This window comes from Chiloscyllium punctatum, chromosome 25, assembly GCF_047496795.1.
Source record: "Chiloscyllium punctatum isolate Juve2018m chromosome 25, sChiPun1.3, whole genome shotgun sequence".
In the NCBI taxonomy this organism is placed as follows: domain Eukaryota; kingdom Metazoa; phylum Chordata; class Chondrichthyes; order Orectolobiformes; family Hemiscylliidae; genus Chiloscyllium; species Chiloscyllium punctatum.
This window is the reverse complement of record NC_092763.1, coordinates 38,495,566-38,522,500: the sequence shown is the minus strand read 5'-3', so window position 1 is coordinate 38,522,500 and position 26,935 is coordinate 38,495,566. Positions and strand designations below refer to the sequence as shown.

General features: G+C 40.4%; 1 protein-coding gene across 2 annotated transcripts in view; it reads left to right on the top strand.

Moving 5' to 3' along the window:
- Positions 1-26,935, top strand: part of LOC140495865 (U3 small nucleolar RNA-associated protein 14 homolog A) — a 70,957-nt gene that overhangs the window by 22,569 nt on the left and 21,453 nt on the right. For both annotated transcript variants that reach the window (XM_072595070.1, XM_072595069.1), the window contains 8 exons: positions 3,151-3,226; positions 5,061-5,131; positions 5,825-5,889; positions 10,580-10,728; positions 11,717-11,872; positions 16,082-16,201; positions 17,265-17,359; positions 24,180-24,303. In XM_072595070.1, coding sequence (XP_072451171.1) covers positions 3,170-3,226; positions 5,061-5,131; positions 5,825-5,889; positions 10,580-10,728; positions 11,717-11,872; positions 16,082-16,201; positions 17,265-17,359; positions 24,180-24,303 — 837 coding nt within the window. In that variant the 5' untranslated portion in view covers positions 3,151-3,169. The remainder of the gene's footprint in view (positions 1-3,150; positions 3,227-5,060; positions 5,132-5,824; positions 5,890-10,579; positions 10,729-11,716; positions 11,873-16,081; positions 16,202-17,264; positions 17,360-24,179; positions 24,304-26,935) is intronic.

Below are 26,935 nucleotides of genomic sequence, written 5' to 3'. Positions count from 1 at the left end.
CATTCCCTCACATTTCTGTGCATTGAATTTTATCGACCAGCTGTCTACCCATATGGCCAACTTGTCAATGTCCCTCTGAAGTCACTCAGTATCATACCCACAATTTACTATTCTCCTGAGCTTAGTATCATCTGCAAATGTAGAGATTTTTCCCTTACCACCCATCTCCAAATCCTTTATATAAATCAGAAAAACAAAGGTCCTTACACTGATATCTGGGGAACACTGCATTCAACTCATCTCCATTCTGAGAAATGCACATCTATACCTACTCTCTTTCCTAACCTTCAGCCAGCATCTAATCCATGCTGCCAAAGAACTATCAATCCCAAACATTCCTGATTCGCTAATGGACCTGCCATGTGGCACCTCTACAGCACTTTTTTCTTTTGTACCTCTACCCCGTTCACTCTGAAACTTGTTTCCTTCTGTAAAAGATTGCTTCAGTGTGGCTTTGCTACTTCCACTGTCATAAAATTCAATTAGTAAAATTTCTGGTAACTTTCATTCGTAAACATCCATATTTTTGCTGATCTATAAGATCTATATTAAATTTCATATCATCTATATTATTTAATCATGCATGATCTCTCCCAATCTGTCTCAGAAACCTTCTCCAGTTCTATATCCAGCCCTTTCAGCTCTCTGTTCCTCTAATTCTGACCTCACAGAATATGCATTCCTCCCTTGCACCTATTTATTTAGTAATGTTAATTGTTGTATTTGTTTGAAGTGTGGCGTTTTTGCATGTGTTCTGTTGAATGTATGACAACAAACTCTGGTAACAGGTCTGCCTTTTCGGTAACATTTAAGTCCTAGGTTCTGGAATTCCCTTGCTATACTTCACTGCCATTTCTTTAAAAATGGCTTCCCAAAATCCACCTGTCGCCAAGGTTTCAGGAAGTACTTTTTTTTAGCTTTGGTGTCTCCTTAGTCTGAAGAATATTTTCTGAGGGGCTGAGTGAAATTTTCATACTAAACAAATTTATAAACAATCTGCTTTATGAAGCATTTCTGCTGAAACTGGAGATATTACTTCAAGAAATCTGTAGATGCAATTGCTGTTTTTTCAAGAGGTGATGTGGTTTTTTTTTGTATTTCTGTTGTCGAGCCATGTATCTTTCCATTATTTAAGTTCACGTACTCGGAAGCCTAGATAATTCAAAATTGACTCTGAGGTTTTCTAGGAGAAAGTGAGGACTTCAGATACTGGAGATTAGAGTCGAAGCGTGTGGTGCTGGAAAAGCACAGCCAGTCAGGCAGCATCCGAGGAGCAGGAGGATCAATGTTTCGGGCATAAGCTGTTCATCAGCAATGAGGCTTGCGGGGCAAGGGGGCTCCCCCTTATCCCAGTCCCAACCTTCCAACTTGGCATCGCTCTCTTGAATGTTCCTACTTGTCCATCCTCCTTCCCACCTATCCGCTCCATCCTCCTCTCCGACCTATCAGTCCCACCTCCCCGTTCATCTACCTATCACATTCCCAGCTACCTTCCCCTTCATCTCCACCTCCCTCCCATTTATCTCTCAGCCCCCTTGGCCGACACGTCTCACTCCTGACTTATGCCCAAAACATCGATTTTCTTGCTTCTTGGGTGCTGCCTGACCAGCTGTCCTTTTCTAGCACCACACACTTCGACTCTGAGCTGTTATATTCAATATAACAGAAAGTAAGAGACTTGGTAAATTGGAATGATATAGTACCTGTCTCATTTTCATTCACCTGGTAACTTCATGAACTTCTGCATACGTTAATCATGTTCCTTTCATTATCCATTATGATCAGATTAATAATAAGTATCCTCAGATACCAACAGAAGCCGTTTTAGTCTGTGATTTGGTTCCCCTTCTGTATTGTGGGCCTGATTCCAAATCTGCTTGCTGTAATGTAGATGTAATCCTTCAGTTACTGCCAGTGCTGGAATTAAATCTCTCCGAATTCTGTCTTCTTTTCATCTTCCTCTGTGCAGAAGGAAAAAATATACAATGTTTGCAGAATACAGAACAAGAGTTATCAGGCAATTTCAAAATCCATTCAAATGTTGTGTAACTGCATTTTGCGTGTGATCTGAGCATTCAAGGTCTGTTTAGATGAGCGGCAAGTGACTCTGAGCATTTTCCTCTGCTGAATTATGTTCTGTCAGGTGGTGTTCTTCGTGGATATGAACAAAATCAGAACTGAAGATTCTGACAATAATGTAGGAAACTGCAGTCTTGGAAGTTTTGTTTCTCCCTGCAGCCAAAAGCATAACCTTTGCTGTCAGCTGCATTTTTGCAGTTCCGATATAAGATATATTTATGAGGTCATTTGCTCAAACAACTCGAAAGAGTTCAGAAAAGATTTACAAGCATACTGCCAGGGTTGGAGGATTTGAGCTACAGAGGTTTAACAGGCTGGGGCTGTTTTCCCTTGAGCGTCAGAGGCTGAGGGTTGACCTTCTGGAGGTTTATAAAATCATGAGGGGCATGGATAGGACAAATAGATAAAGTCTCTTCCCTAGGGTGGGGGAGTCCAGAAGTAGAGGGCATAGGTTTAGGGTGAGAGAGGAAAGATATAAAAGAGACCTAAGGGGCAACATTTTCATGTGTATGGAATAAACTGCCAGAAGAAGTGTTGGAGTCTAGTACAATTGCAACATTTAAAAGGCATCTGGATTGGTATATGAATAGAAAGTGTTTTGAGGGATCTGGGCCGGGTGCTGGCAGGTGGGACTATATTGGGTTTGGATATCTGCTCGGCATGGACAAGTTGGACGAAAGGGTCTGTTTCCGTGCTGTACATCTCTGATTCTAACACTGCACTGTATATTTTGTTGATTCATATGAGTTGGCAAAGAGATGAAGCTGTCAGACAGCAGAATGACTGCCATTATTCAATGCTTGTCACTCCTTAAGATGGTATTCCCTACCTATGAAAGCAGTACCATGGTTGTACAAAACTGGGACAGGAATTGGTTTATGTTATTCTTGATCAGAAAACATTCTAAAATTCTTACATGTTTCATAAAAGTTCAGCTGTCCTTTAGAATAATTTAATTAATGTCAATTTTACCCAACTTCTGTCAAAACAAAACTTTTTTTATAAATGTTTTAGCTTTGGATTATTCAATCTGTGTGACTGACAATGACCTTGTATACTTCTGACTCTCAGAGATTTACTTTCACTTGGAATGGAAGAGGAGGATTTGCTTCAAACTGAACATGTCTTGACTGCCAGTGAGGATGAGGTACTACTTTGTTTCTCGGAAGTTTTTTTTAAATCCATCACTTAGGTTTGTTACTGTAAAGCAGAAATAATCAAATTATGGCTCATGGGTGACGTGTATGCTCCAAGCATCAAAAATCTGAACATTAAAGCTTTTGTAACTCTTTCTGAATGCTTCTGTGTCTTAATCACCAGTTTGTCTTGTTAAGGTTTGAGAGGTTGAAGGTGTGGAAGGAACTGTTCTTAGTACTCTTGCCTTATTGGTGAAACAACGAAACAGAAAACCCCTTGACATTTGCAGCTTGATGACACAAATTAAAAGGAGCATTGCCATTGGAATATTTGTATGATTATTGAGAAATTAAAGGCCATAGCAGGAGTCACCAGCCCGATCAACAGAAACAAAATGAGATAACTTTGGAATTAATGATCAGATTGTAACCAATGGATATCCTTGGGTATTGAGAAGAACTGGAAATTCAACTGTCAGTTATCTGTTACAATTTTTTATCCTGTAATTGTTGAACTTCTTGGTGTGCTTGTATTTAAAAGAAACTTTTCACTGCTGCTAATTCTGTTTCAGTAGTTGCTACTGCCTTTAGGCTAAGGAGTGTCTGGGTTTATATTTAGATCAGTATATTTTGATGAAGAAAGATTTGATGCATGCAGAATTAGGTGACCAAAAGACTTAGGAGCAAAAGTAGTGCATTCAGCCCATCGAGTATACTCTGCCATTCAATTAGATCATGGCTGATTTGGTAATTCTCAACTCTACTTTCCTGTCTTTTCCTTACAACTCTTGATTCACATACTGACTAAAAATCTATTTGTTTCAGCTTAGAATATACTTAAGAGCCAGCCACCATAACCCTATGTAGTAAAGAATTCCACAACTTCACTACACTCTGAGGGAAGAAATTCCTCCTGATCTTTGTCTTAAATGTGTGACCCTTTTATTCTGAGATTACACCCTCCAGTCCTAGATACTACCATGAGGGCAAACCATCTTTCCACATCTACACTAACAACTCCCCTAAGAACCTTTGTATGTTTTGATAAGTTTACATCTCATTCTTCTAAATTCAAATTCCAGGCCTAACCTCTTCCAACCAATATATTGTCCAGAAGTTCTACCTACTCGACCTATCCTCATAAGCCAACCCTCCATATCTGCTTTCAACGTAGTGAGCATTCTGTATGCTGCCTCCAATGCCAATGTATCTTCCGTTGGATAAGGGGCCCACACTACTGGATTCCAGGTGTGGTCTGACTAGTGCCTTGTATAGTTTTACCTCCCTACTTTTGTACTCCATTTCTTTAAAATAAACATACCATTTGCCTTCCCTATTACCTGCTGAATTTGGATGTTAGCTTTTTACGATTCATGGACGAAGACCGTCAAATCCCTCTCTTCTGTAGCTTCTGCAGTCTTTCGCCATTTTAAGTAATATTCAGCTCCTCTCTTCTACCTGCCAAAGTGCATAACCTCAGACGAGATGCACATTTTGGGTTATAAAAATTGAAAATGTTAGAAAGGCATTGCACCTGTGCATAGAGTTAATGCTGACTTCGGGGAGCTAATATCACTTGAACAACATGTTCTGCACTGTCCCTCATTTTCCAAGCAATTTATGACTGAATATAATCAGAAATGGAATTGAGCTGGACTGATTTCCATGTGACTGAGTCCTAGATTCCATAATAGTGCTGATATTTCCTGGTAGATGAAGACAGCTTAAAATGTAGCACTTGCAAAACTTGAACCTACACCTCTAGTACTGATTGCTTAATATGTTGCTACAGTTATCCTTTTCATGGAATCACTGATTCATGTTATTAATTTCTACATTTTTCAGGACGGCAGTGACGATGAGAGGAGGCATCAAAAACTATTGGAGGCAATCAGTTCCCTCGGTGGCAAGAGAAAGTAAGGACATCAAAGGTCTTTTCAAGCCACAGTAAAAATAGAGATGACCATTTGTATGTGGCAAATAGTGTTTATAAATCATTGAACAAATATTAACCCTAATAAGGAGTGCAATTGTACTTGTTATTGAGAAGGTTATAGTGAAAATAAAGAATAGGATTGTTCACTCACTATACACAACAGCTAAATTAATCTTTTGCGGTGAGCTTGCAATGCTCTAATGTTGACATTGTAAGTAAAGCAGCATTCTGTATATTTGTGTAATTTTCATAATGTTCAGCATGGGAGCTAATCACTTCACCATTCTATATATCTGGTGTTATATTTGTAAATTAGTGTACAATCAAAATTCAAATGAAATCTATCTGAGTAGTCATGATTTGGAGATGCTGATGTTGGACTGGGGTGTACAAAGTTAAAAATCACACAACACCAGGTTGTAGTCCAGCAGGTTTAACTGGAAGCACACTAGCTTTCGGAGCGATGCTCCTTCATCAGGTGATTGTCACAATGAAGGAGCAATCACCTGATGAAGGAGCGTTGCTCCGAAAGCTAGTGTGCTTCCAATTAAACCTGTTGGACTATAACCTGGTGTTGTGTGATTTTTATCTGAGTAGTATTTATCAAAAATATGTAAATGTTTTCTTCAAATAAACAATTAGACTTTGTTTATTATTTTCATTTCTAATTTAGGAAGAAATTGGCAGAGAGGACGGAAGCCAGCTTACAAGTGTCAGAATTCACTGTCAGTTCAGAAGGTACAGTACTCAAAAGTTTCTGCGCAAATAACAGTTAAAATTGATACGTGTAACGATGCAGTCATGTGTTAAGCACTCAAGATTTTGTTTTTCTTTGCCTGTTGGTCTCCTTTGTCACTCTTTCAAATTCATATTTCGTTTGCGCACACTGATGTAGTTGCCTAATAGCTTCTCTTGGCTGAGAGCAGAAAGCTTCAGGAAAGCACAACAATGTCTCTACTTCCTCAGAAGGCTAAGGAAATTTAGCATGTCCATACGAACTCTTGTCAATTTTTATAGATGCACCATAGAAAGTGTTCTATCTGGATGCATCACTGTTTGGTATGGCAACTGCTCTGCCCATGACTATACAAACTACGGAGTTGTGAACGCAGCCCAATCCATTATGCAAGCCAACCTTCTATCCGTTGACTCCATCAGTACTTCTTGCTGCCTCAGGGAGGCAGCCAACATAATCAGAGACCCCTGCACCCCAGTAATAATCTCGTCAAATCTCTTCTGTTGGGCTGCAGATACAAAAATAGCAAGCATCAACAGATTGAAGGTCTTCCCTACTGTTAAGACATTTGGATGGACCCCTCACATTAATATTGATCTCGCTGTTTGTGCCCCTTCTCTGCTGCCGTGACATTGCATTCTTCACTGTTCTATTACGCTAATTCACTTTATATGGTATGATTTGTCTGTACTGCATGTAAAACAGTACCTAGGTACATGTGGCAATAATAAATCAAATAAAAAGTAATAGAAACCCATAGTTTTTTTTTACAGTCCATTTTGTTTTGCTTACATTTCTGCTGCACATGAACATTCATTTTCAGCCAGTCAAAAAGCAGCTACCAAATTATTCTACAGCAGCTAAGGTATAGACTAGACTTTGTTTATTAACCTACTAAGCTTTTCAATCTCAGAAATCTAATTGAAGTTAGTATGTACCGAATTGTAATTATAAATCTGCTTCCTTTTACAAATGTGATGAAAACATGAATGTGTCTGTATCATGATCTGATATCTATTTCCTTATATATGCATCTGGATTTGCATCTTATGACATTTGCCATATGATATCATTAGAGGCTGCCATATGATATCATTAGTGGCTGCCACATTAGAGATCTTAAAGTCAATGTCCTACATTTGGACAAAAGGGTAACTAGGGAGAGAATAGGGCCCCTCAAAGATCAGCAAGGCGGCCTTTGTGTGGAGCTGCAGAAAATGGGGAGATACTAAATGAGTACTTTGCATCAGTATTTACTGTGGAAAAGGACATGGAAGATATAGACTGTAGGGAAATACATGGTGACATCTTGCAGAATGTCCAGATTACAGAGGAGGAAGTGCTGGATGTCTTGAAACAGGTAATGGTGGGTAAATCCAGAGGACCTGATCAGGTATATCCTAGAGCTCTGGGAAGTTAGAGAAGCGATGGCTGGGCCCCTTGCTGAGATATTTGTATCATCGATAGTCACAGGTGAGGTGCCGGAAGACTGGAGGTTGGCTAACGTGGTGCCACTGTTTAAGAAGGGTGGTAAGGACAAGCCAAGGAGCTATAGAACAGTGAGCCTGACGTTGGTGGTGGGCAAGGTGTTGGAGGGAATCCTGAGGGACAGGATGTACATGTATTTGGAAAGGCAAGGACTGATCAGGGATAGTCAATGTGGCTTTGTGCGTGAGAAATCACGTCTCACAAACTTGATAATTAGATTACTTACAGATTAGATTAGATTACTTAGAGTGGAAACAGGCCCTTCGGCCCAACAAGTCCACACTGACCTGCCGAAGCGCAACCCACCCAGACCCATTCCCCTACATTTACCCCTTCAGCTAACACTACGGGCAATTTAGCCTCGCCAGTTCACCTAACCTGCGCATTTGTTTTGGATTGTGGGAGGAAACCGGAGCACCCGGAGGAAACCCACCCAGACACTGGGAGGATGTGCAAACTCCACACAGAGAGCTGCCTGAGGCGGGAATTGAATCCGGGTCTCTGGCGCTATGAGGCAGCAGTGCTAACCACTGTGCCACCATGCAGCCCACATTGATTGAGTGAAACTTGATTAAGTTTTTTGAGGAAGTCACAAAGAAGATTGATGAGGGCAGAGTGGTAGATGTGATCTATATGGACTTCAGTAAGGCATTCAACAAGGTTCCCATGTGTGACTCGTGAGCAAGGTTAGATCTCATGGAATACAGGGAGAACTAGCCATTTGGATACAGAATTGGCTCAACGGTAGAAGACAGAAGGTGGTGGTGGAGGGTTGTTTTTCAGACTGGAGACCTGTGACCAGTAGAGTGTCACAGGATCGGTGCTGTCTCCTCTACTTTTTGTCATTTACATGAATGATTTGGATGCGAGCATAAGAGGTACAGTTAGTAAGTTTGCAGATGACACCAAAATTGGAGATGTAGTGGACAGCGAAGAGGGTTACCTCAGATTACAACAGGATCTGGACCAGATGGACCAATGGGCTGAGAACAGGCAGATGGAGTTTAATTCAGATAAATGCAAGGTGCTGCATTTTGGGAAAGCAAATCTTAGCAGAACTTATACACTTAGTGGTAAGGTCCTATGGAGTGTTGCTGAACAAAGAGACCTTGGAGTGCAGGTTTATAGCTCCTTGAAAGTGGAGTCGCAGGTAGATCGGATAATGAAGAAGGTGTTTGGTATGCTTTCCTTTATTGGTCAGAGTATTGAGTACAAGAGTTGGGAGGTCATGTTGCGGCTGTACAGGACATTGGTTAGGTTACTGTTGGAATATTGCATACAATTCTGGTCTCCTTTCTATTGGAAAGATGTTGTGAAACTTGAAAGGTTCAGAAAAGATTTACAAGGATGTTGCCAAGGTTGGAGGATTTGAGCTACAGGGAGGGGCTGAACAGGCTGGAGCTGTTATCCCTGTGGCATTTTGGCTGACTGGTGACCTCATAGAGGTTTACAAAATTGAGACATATGGATAGGGTAAATAGGCAAAGTCTTTTCCCTGGGGTTGGGGAGACAAGAACTAGAGGGCATAGGTTTAGGGTGGGAGAGAGGGGAAAGATATGAAAGAGATCTACGGGGCAACTTTTTCCACACAGAGGGTGGTACGTGTATGGAATGAGTTGCCAGAGGACGTGATGGAGGCTGGTACAATTACAACATGTAAGAGGCATTTTGGATGGATTTATGAATAGGAAGAGTTTGGAGGGATATGGGCCAGGTGCTGACAGGTGAGGCTAGATTGGGTTGGGATATCTGGTCGGCATGGACAGGTTTGACTGAAGGGTCTGTTTCCATGCTGTACATCTTTATGACTCTATAAGTGCTGGAGACACTCAGCAAGTCCTGAAGCCTCTGCGGAGAGAAAAGCAGAATTAGCATTTCGAGCCCAGTATGACTCCAATTTCAGTGTTCAATTTTTTTTATTCATATATGGGATGAGGATGTTGCTGGCTGGGCAGGACTTATTACCCATCCCAGAGGGCAGTTAAGAGTCACCCACATTGTTGTGGGTCTGGAGTTACATGTAGGGCTGACCTGGTAAGGATGGCTGTTTCCTTCCCTGAAGGACAATTTTCTGACAATTGACAGTGGATCCGTGGCCATCATTAGACTCTTAATTCCAGATTTTCTTTTTATTGAATTCAAATTCCACCATCTACTGTGGCAGGATTTGAACCCGGGTCCCCAGAACATTACCTGGGTCTCTGGATTAACAGTCCAGCAGTAATACCATTCGACCACTGCCTCCCCTCTCAGGGGAGAGTTTTGTGGTTGGGTTTGTCTCTGTGGGCTTTATGATGTGGAGGAGCCGGTGTTGGTCTGCGGTTGACAAAGTTTAAAAATCACACAACACCAAGGTATAGTCCAACAGGTTTATTTGCAAGCACAAGCTTTCGGAGCACTGCTGTTACAGAAGGGCAACCGCTTAATGAAGGTGCAGCGTTCCAAAAGCTAGTGCTTGCAACTAAACCTGTTGGACTGTAACTTGATGTTGTGATTTTTAATTGTGTGGGCTCTAGAGTTATTTCCCATGGTTCTCCACTGTTCACATCATAATGTATCCATTAAATTTGTGCTGCCCTTGGGTTGAGGAAGGAAGAAAATTTGCATTTGTTTTATAGTTTAGTAGCCAGAGTTGGTTGCTGCTAAGACCTCATTGCACATTTTAGAAAAGATGTGCCTTTTCTTGGAACAGTTAGTGTTAGAGTATTCATTATAGCTGCTCTCATTATAATGTTGGATGGGGGATTCCAGAATTCTGACCTGGCAATAACTGCAGAGTGATAGTATTTGTTCAAGATAGTTATGTGGCTTGTATTATTTTGATGGTATAGTTGCTCTTTACTAGGCAGCGTTACTTGCTGGAGTGGAATGCATTTTGAAATTTGGTATAAAAAATGGAGAGACTTCAGCTGTAAATTCTACCTCCTACAGCACATAAGTAGCCTTCTGACAATTGGCAAAGCATTATTGCAAGAAAGCAGCTGGTGTGCTGCTGCAGCAAACATGAGAGGAAGAGTGCACAAAATTTGTGACAGAAGAAGTCTGGGAAGAGGTTTGGTTTTATATAAACTAATGAGCAAAATTATGCACAGCAACATTTCATTCTGGCTGCCTGAATGAATGCCATGTTAGATTAGTTAATTATTCACCATTTGTTGCTGAAGATTTTTAATTTATTTAATCAACACTCACACTTTCTTCCAGGTGCTAATGAGAAGATTGAACTATCAGATCTGCTGCGAACCATTCGACCATCCCTTTCATCACTGAGTACAGTGAAAAAACAGCTCAAGACATTTGAGAAGACAAACAAAACCTTAGATTTACCTCTGAGCAAACAGCAAAGTGAAAAGGTAAATTATTTTAGGATTCATATAGCTTGGGTCGCATTTGGAATTGTGGTGAGTTTTGTGTTATGATCAGCATGGTAAGAAATAAATTGATGTTTCAAATGAATTAAAAATATGAAACTGTTCCAGATAGGAGAAATAAGATATCAGTGATTTCTCTTCATTTTGTTTTAAGCTGAAATTGTTTGGTTTGACTCATTTTTGAAAAAGGAGATAATGAGGTCAGCAGATGCTGGAGATCAGAGTTGAATGTGTGTTGCTGGAAAAGCACAGCAGGTCAGTCATTACCCGAGGAACAGAAAAGTCATCATTTCAGGCTGGTGCCCTTCATTATGAATTCCTGTTGAAGGGCTCTGGCCCGAAACATCGATTTTCCTGCTCCTTGGATGCTGCCTGACCTGCTGTGCTTTTCTAGCAACACACACTCAACTCGTTAGTGAAAAATAATAAACATGTCAACATTATTCAGTGCCCTCATGTTTCCTTAAGTCAGTGACTAGCAATGTCACCTCAAATCTATTTTGTAATGTACGGTCTCTTCACGTAAGTGTGCGGGGCCTGTAATAGTTTTTGTCTGGCCATGTGAGTGCAATTATTCAAAATGGGTCATTTTGTGCTCAGCCTGTAGGAAGCCTCTGGGTTGTTGCACAGCCAGGCAATTTAGAACAAACATTGCCTAGTCATGTGATATACAGGATAGTTCCATCATTTTACAGGTAATATGTTAAGTCTGTCCAATTGACATGGTAAAACCATCAAATGTTCTGAATGAATTGGATGTTCATCAGCATCTGAAATACATTTCTTGGGATTTGTAGGTATATAATATCGAAATTCTAACACTCATTATTCTGAAAACAATTTTTCATAATACAATATTGGTAATTATATAAACAGTATATACCCAAAAGAGTGAAATTATTTCAACTTTGTCAGTTGTTCAATGTAGATTGATTATTTGAACATTTTCAAACTTTGTTTCTGTCAAAAGATTCAACGGTCTTTGGCATATGAGAAAACATCAAAGGAGGTTACAAAGTGGAATCACACTGTGCTACAGAACCGGAAAGCAGAGCAGCTCATCTTTCCACTAAATGCAGAACAACTTACTGTCAAACCAGTGGAAGAAATGATAGCCGGCTGGAAGGTATGGTGCAGTATGTGGTGCTTAGAGGATGATTTTTGGAAAGTGTTGCTTTGCTGTACTCATGACCTGAATTAAAGCCAAAAATAAAATTTCCTAGTCAACCTGTAATCATAGGTTGGATATAGTTGGGATTGTTAAGTAACTTTCGAAAAGCAAAGAACAGCATTGTACGATTCCTGTGGATGAAGTCTTAGCATTCATACTTTTGTTGACTGGCTAATGGTGCTAAACAGTTTTTTTTAAGAAAAGCACCATTTGGTAGGCATTTGTTCAAAAATAAAATCATTATAAACTGGGAGCAGGAGTAGACCATTCAGCACTTCAAGCCTACAGCAATATTCAGTTTGGCCATGGATAATTCTCTATTTCAATATCATATGCTCATTTTCTTCCCAAAGCCCTAATTGTCTTTAAGATCTAAAGATGTATGTATTTCTTTTTTTTTGAATAGATTCAGGGAGGTGCATTCAAGCTGGGAATTCAGCAGGCAGGAAATCATTGATACAAAGCAATATCCAAATTCTCTCAGTTTTGTGCACATTCTTTCTCTGAAATATATGCATCATAACTGAGTAGAAATATGTGACTCAATTGACAGCAAGTTTTGAGAAGATTTGTAGCTCAGGTTGAGGTTCTAGATATAGGTTTGCTCGCTGAGCTGGAAGGTTCATTTTCAGATGTTTCGTCACCATACTATGTAACATCTTCAATGAGCCTCCGGATAAAGCACTGCAGGTGTTTCCTGCTTTCTATTTCAGTGTTTGGGTTTCCTTTGGTTAGTGATGTCATTTCCTGTGGTGACATCACTTCCCGTTCATTTTCTCAGGGGATGGTAAATGGCGTCCAAGTCAATGTATTTTTGTTGATATAGTTCTGGTTGGAATGCCATGCTTCTAGGAATTCTCATGTATGTGTCTGTTTGGCTTGTCCTAGAATAGATGTGTTGTCCCAGTCAAAGTGATGTCATCCTTATCTGTATGTAAGGATACTAGTGAAAAGGGGTCATGTCGTTTTGTGGCTAGTTGATGTTCATGTATCCTGGTGGCTAGTTTTCTGCCTGTTTGTCCAATGTAGTGTTTGTTATAATTCCTCCACTGTATTCTGTAAAGGACATTTGTTTTGCTTGTCTGCATAGATTCTTTCAAGTTCATTAGCTGCTGTTTTAATGTGTTGGTGGGTTTGTGGGTTACCATGATGTCAAGGGGTCTGAGTAGTCTGGCTGTCATTTCCGAAATGTGTTTGATGTAGGGGAGAGTGGCTAGGGTGTCTGGGCGTGTTTTGTCTGCCTGTTTGGGGTTGTTGCTGAGAAATCGGTGGACTATATTAATTGGGTACACATTCTTTTTGAATATACTGTGTAGATGATTTTCCTCTGGTCTTCGTAATTCCTCTGTGCCGCAGTGTGTTGTGGCTTGTTAAAATAATATGCTGATGCAGCTTCATTTGTGGATGTTGGGATGATTGTTTCTATAGTTCAATATTTGGTCCGTATGTGCTGTTTTCCTATAGACGCCGGTTTGAAATTCCCCATTGGCTGTTTGCTCTACTGTGACATCTAGGAATGGCAGTTTGTTGTTGTTTTCTTCCTCTTTAGTGAATTTTATGCGAGTAAGTGTATTACTGATGGTCTTGAAGGTTTCCTCTAATTAATTTGTTTTGTTTAGTGATTACAAAGGTGTCATCCACATAGCAGACCCAGAGTTTGGGTTGGATGGTTGGCAGAGCTGTTTGTTTGAGTCTCTGCTCAGAACTCTGATATCGGAGATCCCATGGGTGTTCCGTTGGTTTGTCTGTAGGTTTAGTTGTTGAAGGTGAAGTAGGTGGTAAGCCATAGGTCCACCAGCTTGGTGGTACTGTCTTTGCTAATGAAGTTGGTGGTGTTTGATGGATGTGTCTTTGGGTTTTCTAATAGTGTAGTCATTGATTCCTTGACCAGGTTGATGCTGATTAATGTGAACAGGGCTGTTACATCAAAGGAGACCACTATTTCATCCTCTTCTATCTTGGTGTCTTTGGTCTTCAGGAATTCTTGGGTGGAGTGGTGTGAGTCTTTTACTAAGTGTTTCAGTCTTTGGTGTAGCTCCTTGGCCAATCTGTAAGTTGGTGTTCCAGGTAGCGAGACGATGGGTCTATATAAATAGAAAGCAGGAAAAACCAGCAGTGCTTCATCCGGAGGATCACTGAAGATATTACCTACTATGGTGACGAAACATCTGACAATGAACTTTCCAGCTCAACAAGCAAATCTACATCCAGACTCACTTAATGTCCGTCCAGTTCAGGCAACTGAGCCAAACATCAAAAGGCTGTAACTTCAGTAGTTAATAGTGACTTTAATTGATCTCTCCAGAGCCAGCGCATAGAATCTTTTTAGATTAGATTACTTACTTACAGTGTGGAAACAGGCCCTTCGGCCCAGCAAGTCCACACCAATCTACCGAAGCGCAACCCACCCAGACCCATTCCCCTACATTTACCCCTTCACCTAACACTATGGGCAATTTAGCATGGCCAATTCACCTAACCTGCACAATTTTGGATTGTGGGAGGAAACCAGAGCACCTGGAGGAAACCCACACAGACACTGGGAGAACGTGTGTGGAGTTTGCATAGAGTAGCCTGAGACGGGACCCTGAACCCGGGTCTCTGGTGCTGTGAGGCAGCAGTGCTAACCACTGTGCCACCGTGCTGCACCAATCTTACAGCTGATTTCAATAGCTCAGGGCAAGGAATGGTTGTTTTTCTGTCATCCCATGGTTGACGTCTAATTGGTTAATTAGAAATTAATTTCCATGGCCTCGTATCACTCCTTGTTGCAAACTGTGTAAATATTGAGTAAGGACAGAATTGGTCTTTGTGATGCTTTCTGTGGTGAAAACGCTGGCTGATATTCACTTTTTGAACTTGTGTATTTATAATGGTCATATGAGGGATTTTATAAAAAAATCTCCAAAATAAGCCATGATTTTGTTTCAAGTGATATTTTACTCCTCCAATTCTTGCCCACATTCCAATTTTGCTTGAGAAAGAATAATCAGTTATTCAATTTTTTTCTAATGGTTTGTGTTTCAGAACAGTCTGTAGCAAGCAGTTAGACTTTTTAACAATCGTCCTAGATTGTAATTTTTTTTTCTTTTTATTGCTTTATTATCTACACATTTTAATGTTCATATTGCATCTGCAGAAACAAATTGTTACCACCCTTATCATTATTCTTCAAAATTACAGACTTGGAAATAAGATTATTCAGCCTTTGGGCCTGTTTCATGATTCAAAAGTCAGTTGTTGATCTGTTTGTATTACAGTCCCATCTACCCCTGCATCACCCTTGATTCCCTCGCCTAGTAAGAATCTATCCACCTCTGTCTTAAAAAAATATTTGTCGACCCTGTTTCCGCTGCCTTCTGAGGCAAAATTGCACATCCTTCTGAGAAAAGCAAAATTCTCATCACTACCTTGAAAGGCAACTCCTAATTTTAAAACAGGTTCTCCTAGTTCCACATTCCCCAGCAAGCCAATCTTCTGTGCATGCTAATATGTAATCTCCTACATCGAGTTTTTATTTTCACCAGTAATCTTTGATGAGGCAACTTATCAAATTTCTTTTGGAAATCCAAGTACTGTACTCCTGTATGCCCTCTTTTATCCAAAACACATGCTGCTACTTCAAAGAATACTAATCGTCTTGTCAGTCCACAACTGTAACTTTTGGACTTTAGTGAATTTGCAATGCCCTTGGATTCCATTTGTCTATTTTCATGCATGGTCTTGTGCATAAAAGCATTGCTTAAAATCTTACCATCACAACCTAATTCCTCTACATATTCTATTGTATTATTTACTTAATTTCTACGCATTTGCTAATCTGCTTGTTCATCTCTGCTGTTCTGTATTGCTTAAAACCATTGTCACAATTTGCCATAATCCCATTGGATGTCATTAGCAAATTGGAATTCCTAGTTAATTTCACAGAGTATCTTTGAATTCCTATGCCTCAAGCACTCATGTCTCAAATTAATAAAACAAATCTCAACAATGACTATGTCTTTCTAATCTGAGAGCATTGTCTTGATTTAAATTTTGTTTTCTTTAATCTAGCCTTCTTGCCATACATGCAACCAAATTTCCTTTCAATTTCATGGGTGAGGTGTAATATGTGCTCATTGTCTGTTTCTACAAGATAATTTGTCCTCAATTTATTTACTCAAGGCACGGACACCCTTGGAACAGGAGATTTTCAACTTACTTCACAAGAACAAGCAGCCTGTGTCTGTTCCAGCATTGACAGCTGCAGAACAAGCTTCTATCCGAGCTATGAGTCTACAAGAGGTACACTTCATATCTAAGCATGTATATGTGTTGCAGGGAAGTTTTATCACTTGCCTACTTTGTGCTTAAAACTGGGCTACATTAAACCCTTATCCCTTAGTCTCCAAAGTCTAGCTTGACACAAGGAAAGATGGATTGTTGGAGACCAGTAGTCCTAGAACATTTGCTGCATGAGGTCATCAGGGTGATGTCTAAGGATGAACCACTTTCAGCTGCTTCACCACAGATCATTCCTATATCTTGAGGTCAGAAAAGGAGATATTTGCTGATTTAAACAATGTTCAATTACAGCAGTGGCGACTCAGATCATGAAGCATCCTGTATCCTTTTGCAACAAGAGTTGGACAACTTCCAGGCTTGGACTGAAAAGTGACATGTAACATTCATGCCACACAAATGCTGAACAATAACCATGTCAAATAAGAGAAAATCTAACCGTCTCCCCATAACAGTGGCATGTCAAGGCATTACCATTGCTGATTATGATCTGGACCAACAGGTATCAATACAATGACTTCCAAGAACAAATCAGAGGCTGGGAATTTTGCAATAATTAACTATCCTCCTGACTCCTGAAAGCCTGTCCACTGTGAACAAGGCACAAGTCAGGACAATTAAGGAATGTTCTCTTGTCTAACTGAGTGTACCTACAGTTCGTAAAATAGCCTGCTATCCATCACAAGCAGTCAATTTTCCCCCTACTGATGCATAGTGGCAGCATCGTATACAGTCTTCAAGATGTACTAATGCAACTTGTCCTTAAAACAGCATCTTCTGGACTCCTATGACCTAAAAGGACAAGGGCAGCAGATGCATGGGAAAGCTGTCCCATGTAAGTTCCACTCTAAACCACGCTTGGAACTTGGAACTGTGCTGCCATTTTTTTGCTGCTGAGTCAAAATCAAGGAACTACCTAGCAGCACAGTGGTTGGATCTTACCCTTACATCAGGTCTGCAGTGGTTCAAGAATGCACCTCATTATCCCTTCCTGAGGGCATTTAAGGAAGTCAGCAGCATCTCCATTCTTTGGGAGAATAACAACATGTTTTCTGTTTCATTTAAGGCAAAGGAACGTCGAGCTGAACTGCAGAAAGCAAGGGTCCTTCAGTCATACTATGAAGCTAAAGCAAAAAGATCAAAGAAAATCAAGAGCAAAAAGTAAGACTTTCAGATTCAGAATTAGCTTTATAATTGAGAGAAGCTAATGCTCAGTTGATGAAATTGTGGGCTGAATCTTGCTGGAGAAAGATAATTGCTCGCTGTTAATTTTCTACATGCTTACATTATGATTTCATGGAAGTGAGAGCTAATGATGTACAAGAGGACATAATATAAATCTGGGAAAGAAAAGGCATGTAAGAAATGCACTATTAAAATAATCATGAGGGGACTTCAGTACGCAGGTGGACTAGGAAATTTTGATAGTGTTTCGCAACAAAAGAAAATTGTTGATTGCCTGAGAGATGGGTTTTGTACTTGGAGCTGCTCATGATCAAGCCCAATAGTGATCAGGCACTTCTGAACTTTGGTGATAAGTATTGAGGCAGACTTGATTATGGAGCTTAAGGTGAATCAAATGTTCGGGGGCAGCAACTGTACTATGATAGAATTTGCCCTGAAATTTGAGGGGGAGAAGCTGGAATCAAATGTAATGGTATGACAGTTGAGTAAAGCTAATTGGAGGTGAGGGAGGAGCTGCCAAGAATGGATTGGAAAGGGAACCTGGCAGAGAAGACAATGGAGCAGCAATGGCAGGAGTTTCTGGGGGTTATTCAGGAGGCACAACAAAAAATGATCCCAAGATAGAATAAACATTCATAGGGGAGAAGAAAGAAACCATGGCTGATCAGGGACAGCATAAAAGCAAAAGAGGATGCAGACGATGTGGTGAACATTAATGAGAAGCCAGAGGATTGGGAAGTCTTTAAAATGCATGAGAAGAGAAATTTAAAGCAGTAAGGGGGAGAAGATGAAATATGAGGTTAAGCTAGCTAAGTAATGTGAAATAAGATTGCAAGAGTTTCTTTAAATATATAAAAAGTAAGCGAGGGGCAAAAGTGGACATTAGACCACTGGAAAATGCACTGGAACAGTGGCAATGGGAACAAATAAAGAGTGGGAAATTTCGCATCAGCTTTCATAGTGGAAGATGCCAGCAGCATATTAGAATTTCAGGAGAGACAGGGGCCAAGGTGAGTGTAGTGGCCAAATGAAGGAGAATTTTCTAACAAAACTGAAAAGTATGAAGCTAGCTAAATCACTTGAACCAGATGGACTGTACCCAGAATTCAAAAGGAGTTAGCTGAGGAAATTGTAGATGCATTGGTACTGATCTTTGAGGAATCCCTGGAGTCCGGGCAGGTCCTCAAGGATTGGAAAATGGCTAATGTAACACCCCTGTTTAAGGAGGGAGGGAGGCAGAAGACAGGGAATTGTTAGCCTGACCTTGATCATTGGCAAGATTATTAAGGATGAGATTGTGGAATTCTTGGAAGTGCATGGTAAAATAGGCTGGGGCAGCTTCATCAAGGGGACATCATGCCGAACGAATCTTTTGAGGAGGTAAGAAGCAAGTTAGACAAAGGAGAGCCAGTGGACCTAATCTATTTGGGTTTCTAGAGGGCCTTTGACAAGGTGCAGCATGGGAGGCAGATAATAAGACAACTTCCACCCTGCCCTTAAATTCATGTGGTCTATCTTGGTCACCTGCCTCCACTTTCTTGACCTCTTCATTTCTATCTCTGGCATTAGTCTACAAGCAGACATTTACTATAAACCCACAGACTCCCATAACTACCTGGACTACACTACCTTTCACCCAGTATCCTGCAAGGACTCCATCCCACTTTCCCAATACCTCCGCCTCTACCTCATCTGTTTGGATGAGGAGACTTTCCACTCCCAAGCTTCTCGAATGTCCACTTATTTTGAACAACGTGTTATCCTTTATAAACACTAGTTGTCACGATTTAATTGTAATTATTTGAAATAATGTTTCAACCTTTTACCCCTATTATGACCTATTCAGACACTCCTGCCTCAGTGAAGGGTTACCCGTCGTCTTGTTGAGCTGGAACGGCTGTTTCCTTCTCAGCAAGGTTTTGCGCATTCAGTGATGCTGTTTTCTTTAGTCAAGGTCTCTTCCTGAGACCTTTAAACAAATTGCTGATTCGTCTTACTCTCTGCTTAAGGTGTGTTCTTTAACTCATGTCTTCAACTGCCTTTTGTAGATTTTTTTTATTTCTCTAACACCTCATCAGTCTTCTGTTTCTGGAGCTTTTCTCTTACTGATTTCTAAACTGCTCATGACTTCTGTTCAGCTTGTAACCTGTGTTAACTGCACCTGTCTATCAGGGATGTCTTCTGTCTGAATGAACCTGCATACTGCCTGACCACTACTGGATTGTTCTGATTTTCTCTTTTACTGGACTCCAGTTACTAAGAAGCAGCAGTTTGTTTCTCTCTTCTGTCCTTTTCCTTATTGCACTGAACTGTTCACCTCGATTTAAAGATCAAATTAAAGTGCATGTAAACCAAGCCTACCTTCAAGCATCTTGTAACTACTCAGAACAAATCAAAAATGAAACTAAAAAACTAACTTGCTTTACAACAAAATAAAAATACAATTTCAAATTATAAATTGTTCTTACATTTTAGAACCCAAGTTTTTAATGAATAAAGTATTGTGAAGCTGCTTCATAGGACTGAAGAGATTGATGTTAGTCTTGCACTATTACTGTGCCTTAGAAATGATACATGTGCTGTCAATTACCAGAAATAACTTTCTGTGATGAGTTTGAGTAATTGAAATACAAAGAAAAGCAAGCTATAAAAGCAAAAAGAGGCTGAGGGCAAGCTGCTGCTTCTGCGCAGATATCTTTGGAATGATGTGACTTGACCAGTAGGTTCTGTGATTTGTAGCAGCTCAAATGATATTTCTTAGTATCATAACATCTTTTCCTATCACTCAAGCATTGACATGGTTCAGAACAAAGCACCCTACTCCATCAGCAATCCACCATCTTAAGCATTCACCCCCTCCGTCCCAGTGTTCCACTTATAAGATGCATTGCAGCAATTTGGTAAACGTTCTTAGCATCTTCCAAGTGCATAACCAGTATCCTTTAGAAGAACAAGTTCAGACCATTTAATGAAAACTACTAATTAACAATCTTATTGTAAAAGAATTTTTTGGGATAAATGACCGTAATATGATGAAATATTTCATTATGTTTGGAAGTGAGGTAGTTCATTCTGAAACAAGAGTGTTAATTGGAAAATATAAAAGATGAGGTGCAAATCGCAGAGGTAGGCTGGGAAAATCAGTTGAGGCAATCTGTAGGCAACGAATAAATTTTAAAAATCTGTGATTTACAGCACTTTGCCACAGTTGACTGATCTTTTCTAACAGAGGAGTTCATGATTGCATAAGGTTCGAAGAAAGGCTTATAAAGTTTCTAGTTTTATGAACTAGCATTAATTCTGAAGATTGAGTTTTACAGAATACAACAAAGGAGAACTAAGAATCTGAGGAAAGGGAGAATAGAACATGAATATTTTCCACAAGAAAGCAAAAATGAACTAGCTGCATTAAAAGGAGATGTTTGGCTATAACGAATGTGAATTTTCACTAAGCAAGATACCAGAAATCCCCTGACAAGCAAAGATCCAAGTGGCACAGGAGAATGTGGGGTTAAGTGAAATTAGAATTAAGAAAATTCTACTGGATAAATTAATAGGACTGAATATTAATAAATATCCAGGAGCTCCTTCATCCCAGAGCATTGAAGGAAGTGGCGACAGGCATGATCAATGCATTAGTGATTATCTTCGGAAATTCTATAGATTCTGGAATGAATGGATGATTTTCTACTCCTATACATCTTGAAGATACAGTGAAAAGTGTTTTGTCACCACAGTCTGGCTCCATTTTGAGCTATAAAAAGAAATTTTAAATATAACTTAACCAGCAATTCACCTTCTGTTCAAATTGGATCTCACTATGGTTCCAGGGCTTCTGCAAGGGCTCTGGAAGGTGTTCCAGTCCTCAAGGACTGATACCTTCAGATTGGAAAATAATAAATGTCACCCCACTATTTAAGAAGGGAGCGAGTGAGAAAGCTATGAACTATAGATCACTGTTCGCCTTACATCAGCAGTAGGGAAGATGCTAGAATCTAATAATGAATAGATAGCTGATTGAACTTAGTCACCATGGATTTGTGAATGGAAAATTATACTTGATGAACTTTCTTGGAGTCTTTTGAAGATGTTACTGACAAAAATCAGTAATGGAGAACTTTTGAACATAAGGGTTTATTGTGGTTCTGTTCGCCGAGCTGGGAATTTGTCTTGCAAACGTTTCATTCCCTGTCTAGGTGACATCCTCAGTGCTTGGGAGCCTCCTGTGAAGCGCTTCTGTGCTGTTTTCTCCGGTATTTATAGTGGCCTGTCTCTGCCGCTGCCGGTTGTCAGTTTGAGCTGTCCACTGTAGTGGCCGGTATGTTGGGTCCAGGTCAATGTGTTTGTTGATAGAGTCTGTGGATGAGTGCCATGCCTCTAGGAATTCCCTGGCTGTTCTCTGTTCTTCTACCAAACCTTGAATAAGGGTTTATGTACTGGCATAGATTAGTGACTAGCTAACAGAAGATTAAGTAGAAATAAGTAGTTTGCTCCCTTGTTGACAACTGTGACTAGTGGTGTACTACAAGGATTGGTACTTGGGCTGTACCTGTTTAGAGTATAAGTCAATCATTCTGAAGTGGGGACCAAATGTCATGTTTTCCAAGTTTGTGGATGGTAGAAAATAATGTGTTGTGAAGAAGATGTAAAACATCTTCAGCTTCAGGAAAATTTGGTTAGATTTAGTGAATGAGCAAAAACATGGAATATATAATGTGGAAAAATGTGAGGCTATCTGCATCAGTGCACAAAACAGATATGTAAAGTATTTCTAAAATGGTAAAGAGTTAGATATGCAAAAGGGTCTAGTTTCCTTGTTGGTGAATCACTGAAGGCTAATGTGCTGGTGCTTCAAGCCATTGGGATGATTACTGGAATGTTAGCCTTTATTACAAGAGAATTTGATCAATGTGTAGTGAAAGAGTAATAGGAGCTTGGTTTGGTTTTGGTCTGGACTTTGATTTTGGTCTCCTTACCTCAGGAAAGATGTATTCCCATTGAGGGAATACAACAAAGTTTCATCAGATTTTTTTATTTGGCTGTGGGGCTGTCCCATGAAGAGAGATTGGGCAAAATTGGAGTTTTGAAGAATGACACTTGATCTCGTCCTAACGTACAAAGTAGTTAATGAAATAGTCAGGGTTGATGCAGGTAAAATACATCCCATTTCAAACTGGGGTGCAATTTAAAAATAAGGGGGACGCTCCTTACGTATGAGATGAGAAATTTATTTGCGTGGAGGATTATGAGCCTTTGGAATTCAGAACCATATACGTGTCTTTGAGTCTGTTTAAGGTAGAAATTGATAGATTTCTGATTATCATCAACCTGCATGCCATTGGTTAAAAGGGATTAGTGTTTGATTAGACATGATCCTATTGAATGGCAGAGTGATCTGGGCATGCTAAATGTCCCCGTCCTATTTTTTTTAGATTACTTACAGTGTGGAAACAGGCCCTTCAGCCCAACAAGTCCACACCGACCCGCCGAAGCGCAACCCACCTAGACCCATTCCCCTACAATTACCCCTGCACCTAACACTACGGGCAATTTAGCATGGCCAAATCACCTAACCTCCACATTTTTGGACTGTGGGAGGAAATCGGAGCATCCGGAGGAAACCCACGCAGACATGGGGAGAATGTGCAAACTCCACACAGTCAGTCACCTGAGGTGGGAATTGAACCCGGGTCTCTGGCGCTGTGAGGCAGCAGTGCTAACCACTGTGCCACTGTGCCGCCCATATGTTGTTTCTATGTTGTTATTGCCCAGCCTCTCCTCCACCCCACACCCACTCCCACTCTCCCACTTTCTGAGGCAAAGTGTTCCAAGGTTGCACAGTCCTCTCCAAGTTTTTTCTCTTCATCGCTGTCCTAAAAAGTGACCTATAATTTTTAAAGTGATGCTCCCTATTTCTGGACTCTTTTCTATGTCCACCATGCCAGAGCCATTCAGAATCTTTTACAACTCAAGTAAGCCACTTCTCATTCTTCTAAACTCAAGTGGAAACAAGCCCAATTTGTCCAACATATCTTCATAAGGCAATCCACACATTCCATTTACCATTTTGGTAAACCTTTCTGTCTCCAATGTGTTTACATACATCCTTTAAATAAGGAGACCAATGCTGCACGCAACATTCAAAATGTGGTCTTACCAATGCACATAACTGAAACAGAACATCCTTCCGTTTGTGTTCATAATTTATTCTAATAAAGGATGGCATTACATTAGCATGCTTGATTATGTGCTACACCTGCATGCTAACATTTTCAGATCATGGAGTAGAACACTTAAGATTCTGCTGCACCTTGTAATTCTGCAGTTGTTCTCTGTTTAAGTAACACTACTCTATTATTCTTCCAATCACAGTGAACAGTCCATCACATATTTCTACATTGTACTCAGTCTGCCAAGTTTTTTTGCTCACTCACTCAACCTAGCTGGAAGTCTGCAACTTTTAAGTCTTCTTCACAACTTACTTTGCTACCTATCTTTCTGACATCTGCAGATTTAGTAATCATGTCTTTGCTCCCCTTATGTATGTCATTGATGTAAATTGTAAAATATTGAGGGCTCAGCATGGATCCCCAAGTGACTCCACTCGTTACATCGTATGTTAGTGGCATGGAAAAGTTGAGTTTTAAAGAAATATTTAAAACCACAGAAGTATGAATATGCATAAGAAGATCAATGCACTATACAGTACTTTGTCAAAATGTATCTGTGTTGTAATGCTTTGAATACTTGACTTCCTGGAAACAGTTTCTTATATTTTTCAATATTCTCCACATAGATTCCACAAAGTGATGAAGAAAATTAAGCAGAAGGAGATTTTGAAGAGGTTTGAAGAACTAAAGAAAACTAAGCCTGAGGAAGCTCTTGAAGAACTGAATAAAATGGAGCAAAGACGAATAGAGGTGGGGAAATAAAAGTCCTTTTTAATTATAACAACTACTGAATCATAGTACATTTCTTATGCATTATTGCCAGTTAATTTAGTCCATCCAAAAACAAAAGAGCGGTGCCATTGTTAACTTTTAAAGCTTGAATAAAAGCGAAATATTCCTTAATTGGCACATGGCGGAGGGGCAATTTGGTTAAATGAAGGTAAATACTAAACTTCCTTAGTATTTGCCAAGATTGTTCACTGCAGTTGATTTGTTTTTGTTATAGAATTTTAACAATTTTTTTTTAATCAGTCGTTTTAGCTTATAGAATCCATTTCGGTCTGTTGTTGAAGTGGTAAACTGTTTTCTACATCAGAAATGGTGATAATGCAACTAAATTACTCCATTTTCTGTAAATTACATGATGCCCTGAAGTTGTGAACACGTGTATGTAAGCGCAAGTCTTTTTCACAATAGAGTTGCTGTATGAAAGAAATGCTCCTTCCTCCTTCACTTCTCTGCGGCCACAGACAGAGTCAATCACTCCAACATCTCCAACTCCCTCTGTTATCCACTTTGGTGGGCTATTCTTGCTTAGTCACACTCATAACACTCAAATCCGAGGCCATCTTCAACAATGGAGTTTCTTCCCATCCCCACCACATCAGTTGTGAATTTCTCAAATGATCTACATTTGACCCACCCATCCACTTCCTCCTCTAAGTGCTATCCCTTGGCGAATTATTTGATAGCATTAGCGTCGTCATTCATTTGCATGTCACATGTAAACATACATCTATATTGATTAGCTGCAGGGCAGATCATTTGGTCTCTCGAGCCTTCTGTACCATTTGATAAGATTATGGTTGATCTGTTTGTGGCCTGAACTTAACCTTCCTGTCTGCCCCCTTGATCTTTTGACACCCTTGTCAATCAAGAGTCTCTTTTACTCAGCCTTAAAAATATTCAGTGATCCTTCCACTTAAGTGGTCTTCAGCACTGACTGGGAAAGAGAATTCCAAAGACCAATGACCAGTGAGAAAGCAACTTTTGTCCTTATTCTTGAGAAACCCCTTATTTGTTAAACTCTGGCCTAATTATTTAGTCATTTAGTACAGTATGGAAACTAACCCTTTGGTTCAACTCATCCATGCCGGCCAGATATCCCAACCCAATCTAGTCCCACCTGCCAGCACCTGGTCCATATCACTCCAAACCCTTCCTATTCATATACCTATCCAAATGCCTCTTAAATGTTGCAATTGTACCAGCCTCCACCACTTCCTCTGGCAGCTCATTCCATACGCGCACTGCCCTTTGTGAAAAAGTTGCCCCATAGGTCTCTTTTATATCTTTCCCCTCTCACCCTAAATCCATGCCCTCTAGCTCTGGACTCCCTGACCCCAAGGAAAAGACTTTGCCTATTTACCCTATCCATGCCCCTCATAATTTTGTAAACCTCTAGAAGGTCGTCCCTCAGCCTCTGATGCTCCAGGGAAAACAGGCCCAATTTGTTCAGACTCTCCCTATAGCTCAATCTTCCAACCCTGGCAACATCCTTGTAAATCTTTTCTGAACCCTTTCAAATTTCACAACATCTTTCCGATAGGAAGAAGACCAGAAATGCACACAATATTCCAACAGTGGCCTAACCAATGTCCTGTACAGCCGCAACATGACCTCCCAACTCCTGTACTCAATACTCTGACCAATAAAGGAAACATACCAAATACCTTCTTCACTATCCTATCTACCTGCGACTCCACTTTCAAAGAGCTATAAACCTGCACTCCAAGGTCTCTTTGTTCAGCAACACTCCATCGGACCTTACCATTAAGTGTATGAGTCCTGCTAAGATTTGCTTTCCCAAAATGCAGCACCTCGCATTTATCTGAATTAAACTCCATCTGCCACTTCTCAGCCCATTGGCCCATCTGGTCAAGATCCTGTTGTAATCTGAGGTAACCCTCTTCGCTGTCCACTACACCTCCAATTTTGGTGTCATCTGCAAACTTGCTAACTGTGTACCTCTTATGCTCACATCCAAATCATTTGTGTAAATGACAAAAAGTAGAGGACCCAGCATCGATCCTTGTGGCACTCCACTGGTCACAGGCCTCCTGTCTGGAAAAACAACCCTCCACCATCACCCTCTGTCTTCTACCTTTGAGCCAGTTCTGTATCCAAATGGCTAGTTCTCCCTGTATTCCGTGAGATCTAACCTTGCAAACTAGCCTCCCATGGGGAACCTTGTCGAATGCTTTACTGAAGTCCATATAAATCACATCTACCACTCTGCCCTCATCAATCCTCTTTGTTACTTCCTCAAAAAACTCAATCAAGTTTGTGAGACTTGATTTCCCACGCACAAAGCCATGTTGACTATCCCTAATCAGTCCTTGCCTTTCCAAATACACGTACATCCTGTCCCTCAGGATTCCCTCCAACACCTTGCCCACCACCAACATCAGGCTCACTGTTCTATAGCTCCCTGGCTTGTCCTTACCACCTTTCTTAAACAGTGGCACCACGTTAGCCAACCTCCAGTCTTCCGGCACCTTACCTGTGACTATCGATGATACAAATATCTCAGCAAGGGGCCCAGCCATTGCTTCTCTAGCTTCCCACAGAGTTCTCGTGTACACCTGATCAGGTCCTGGGG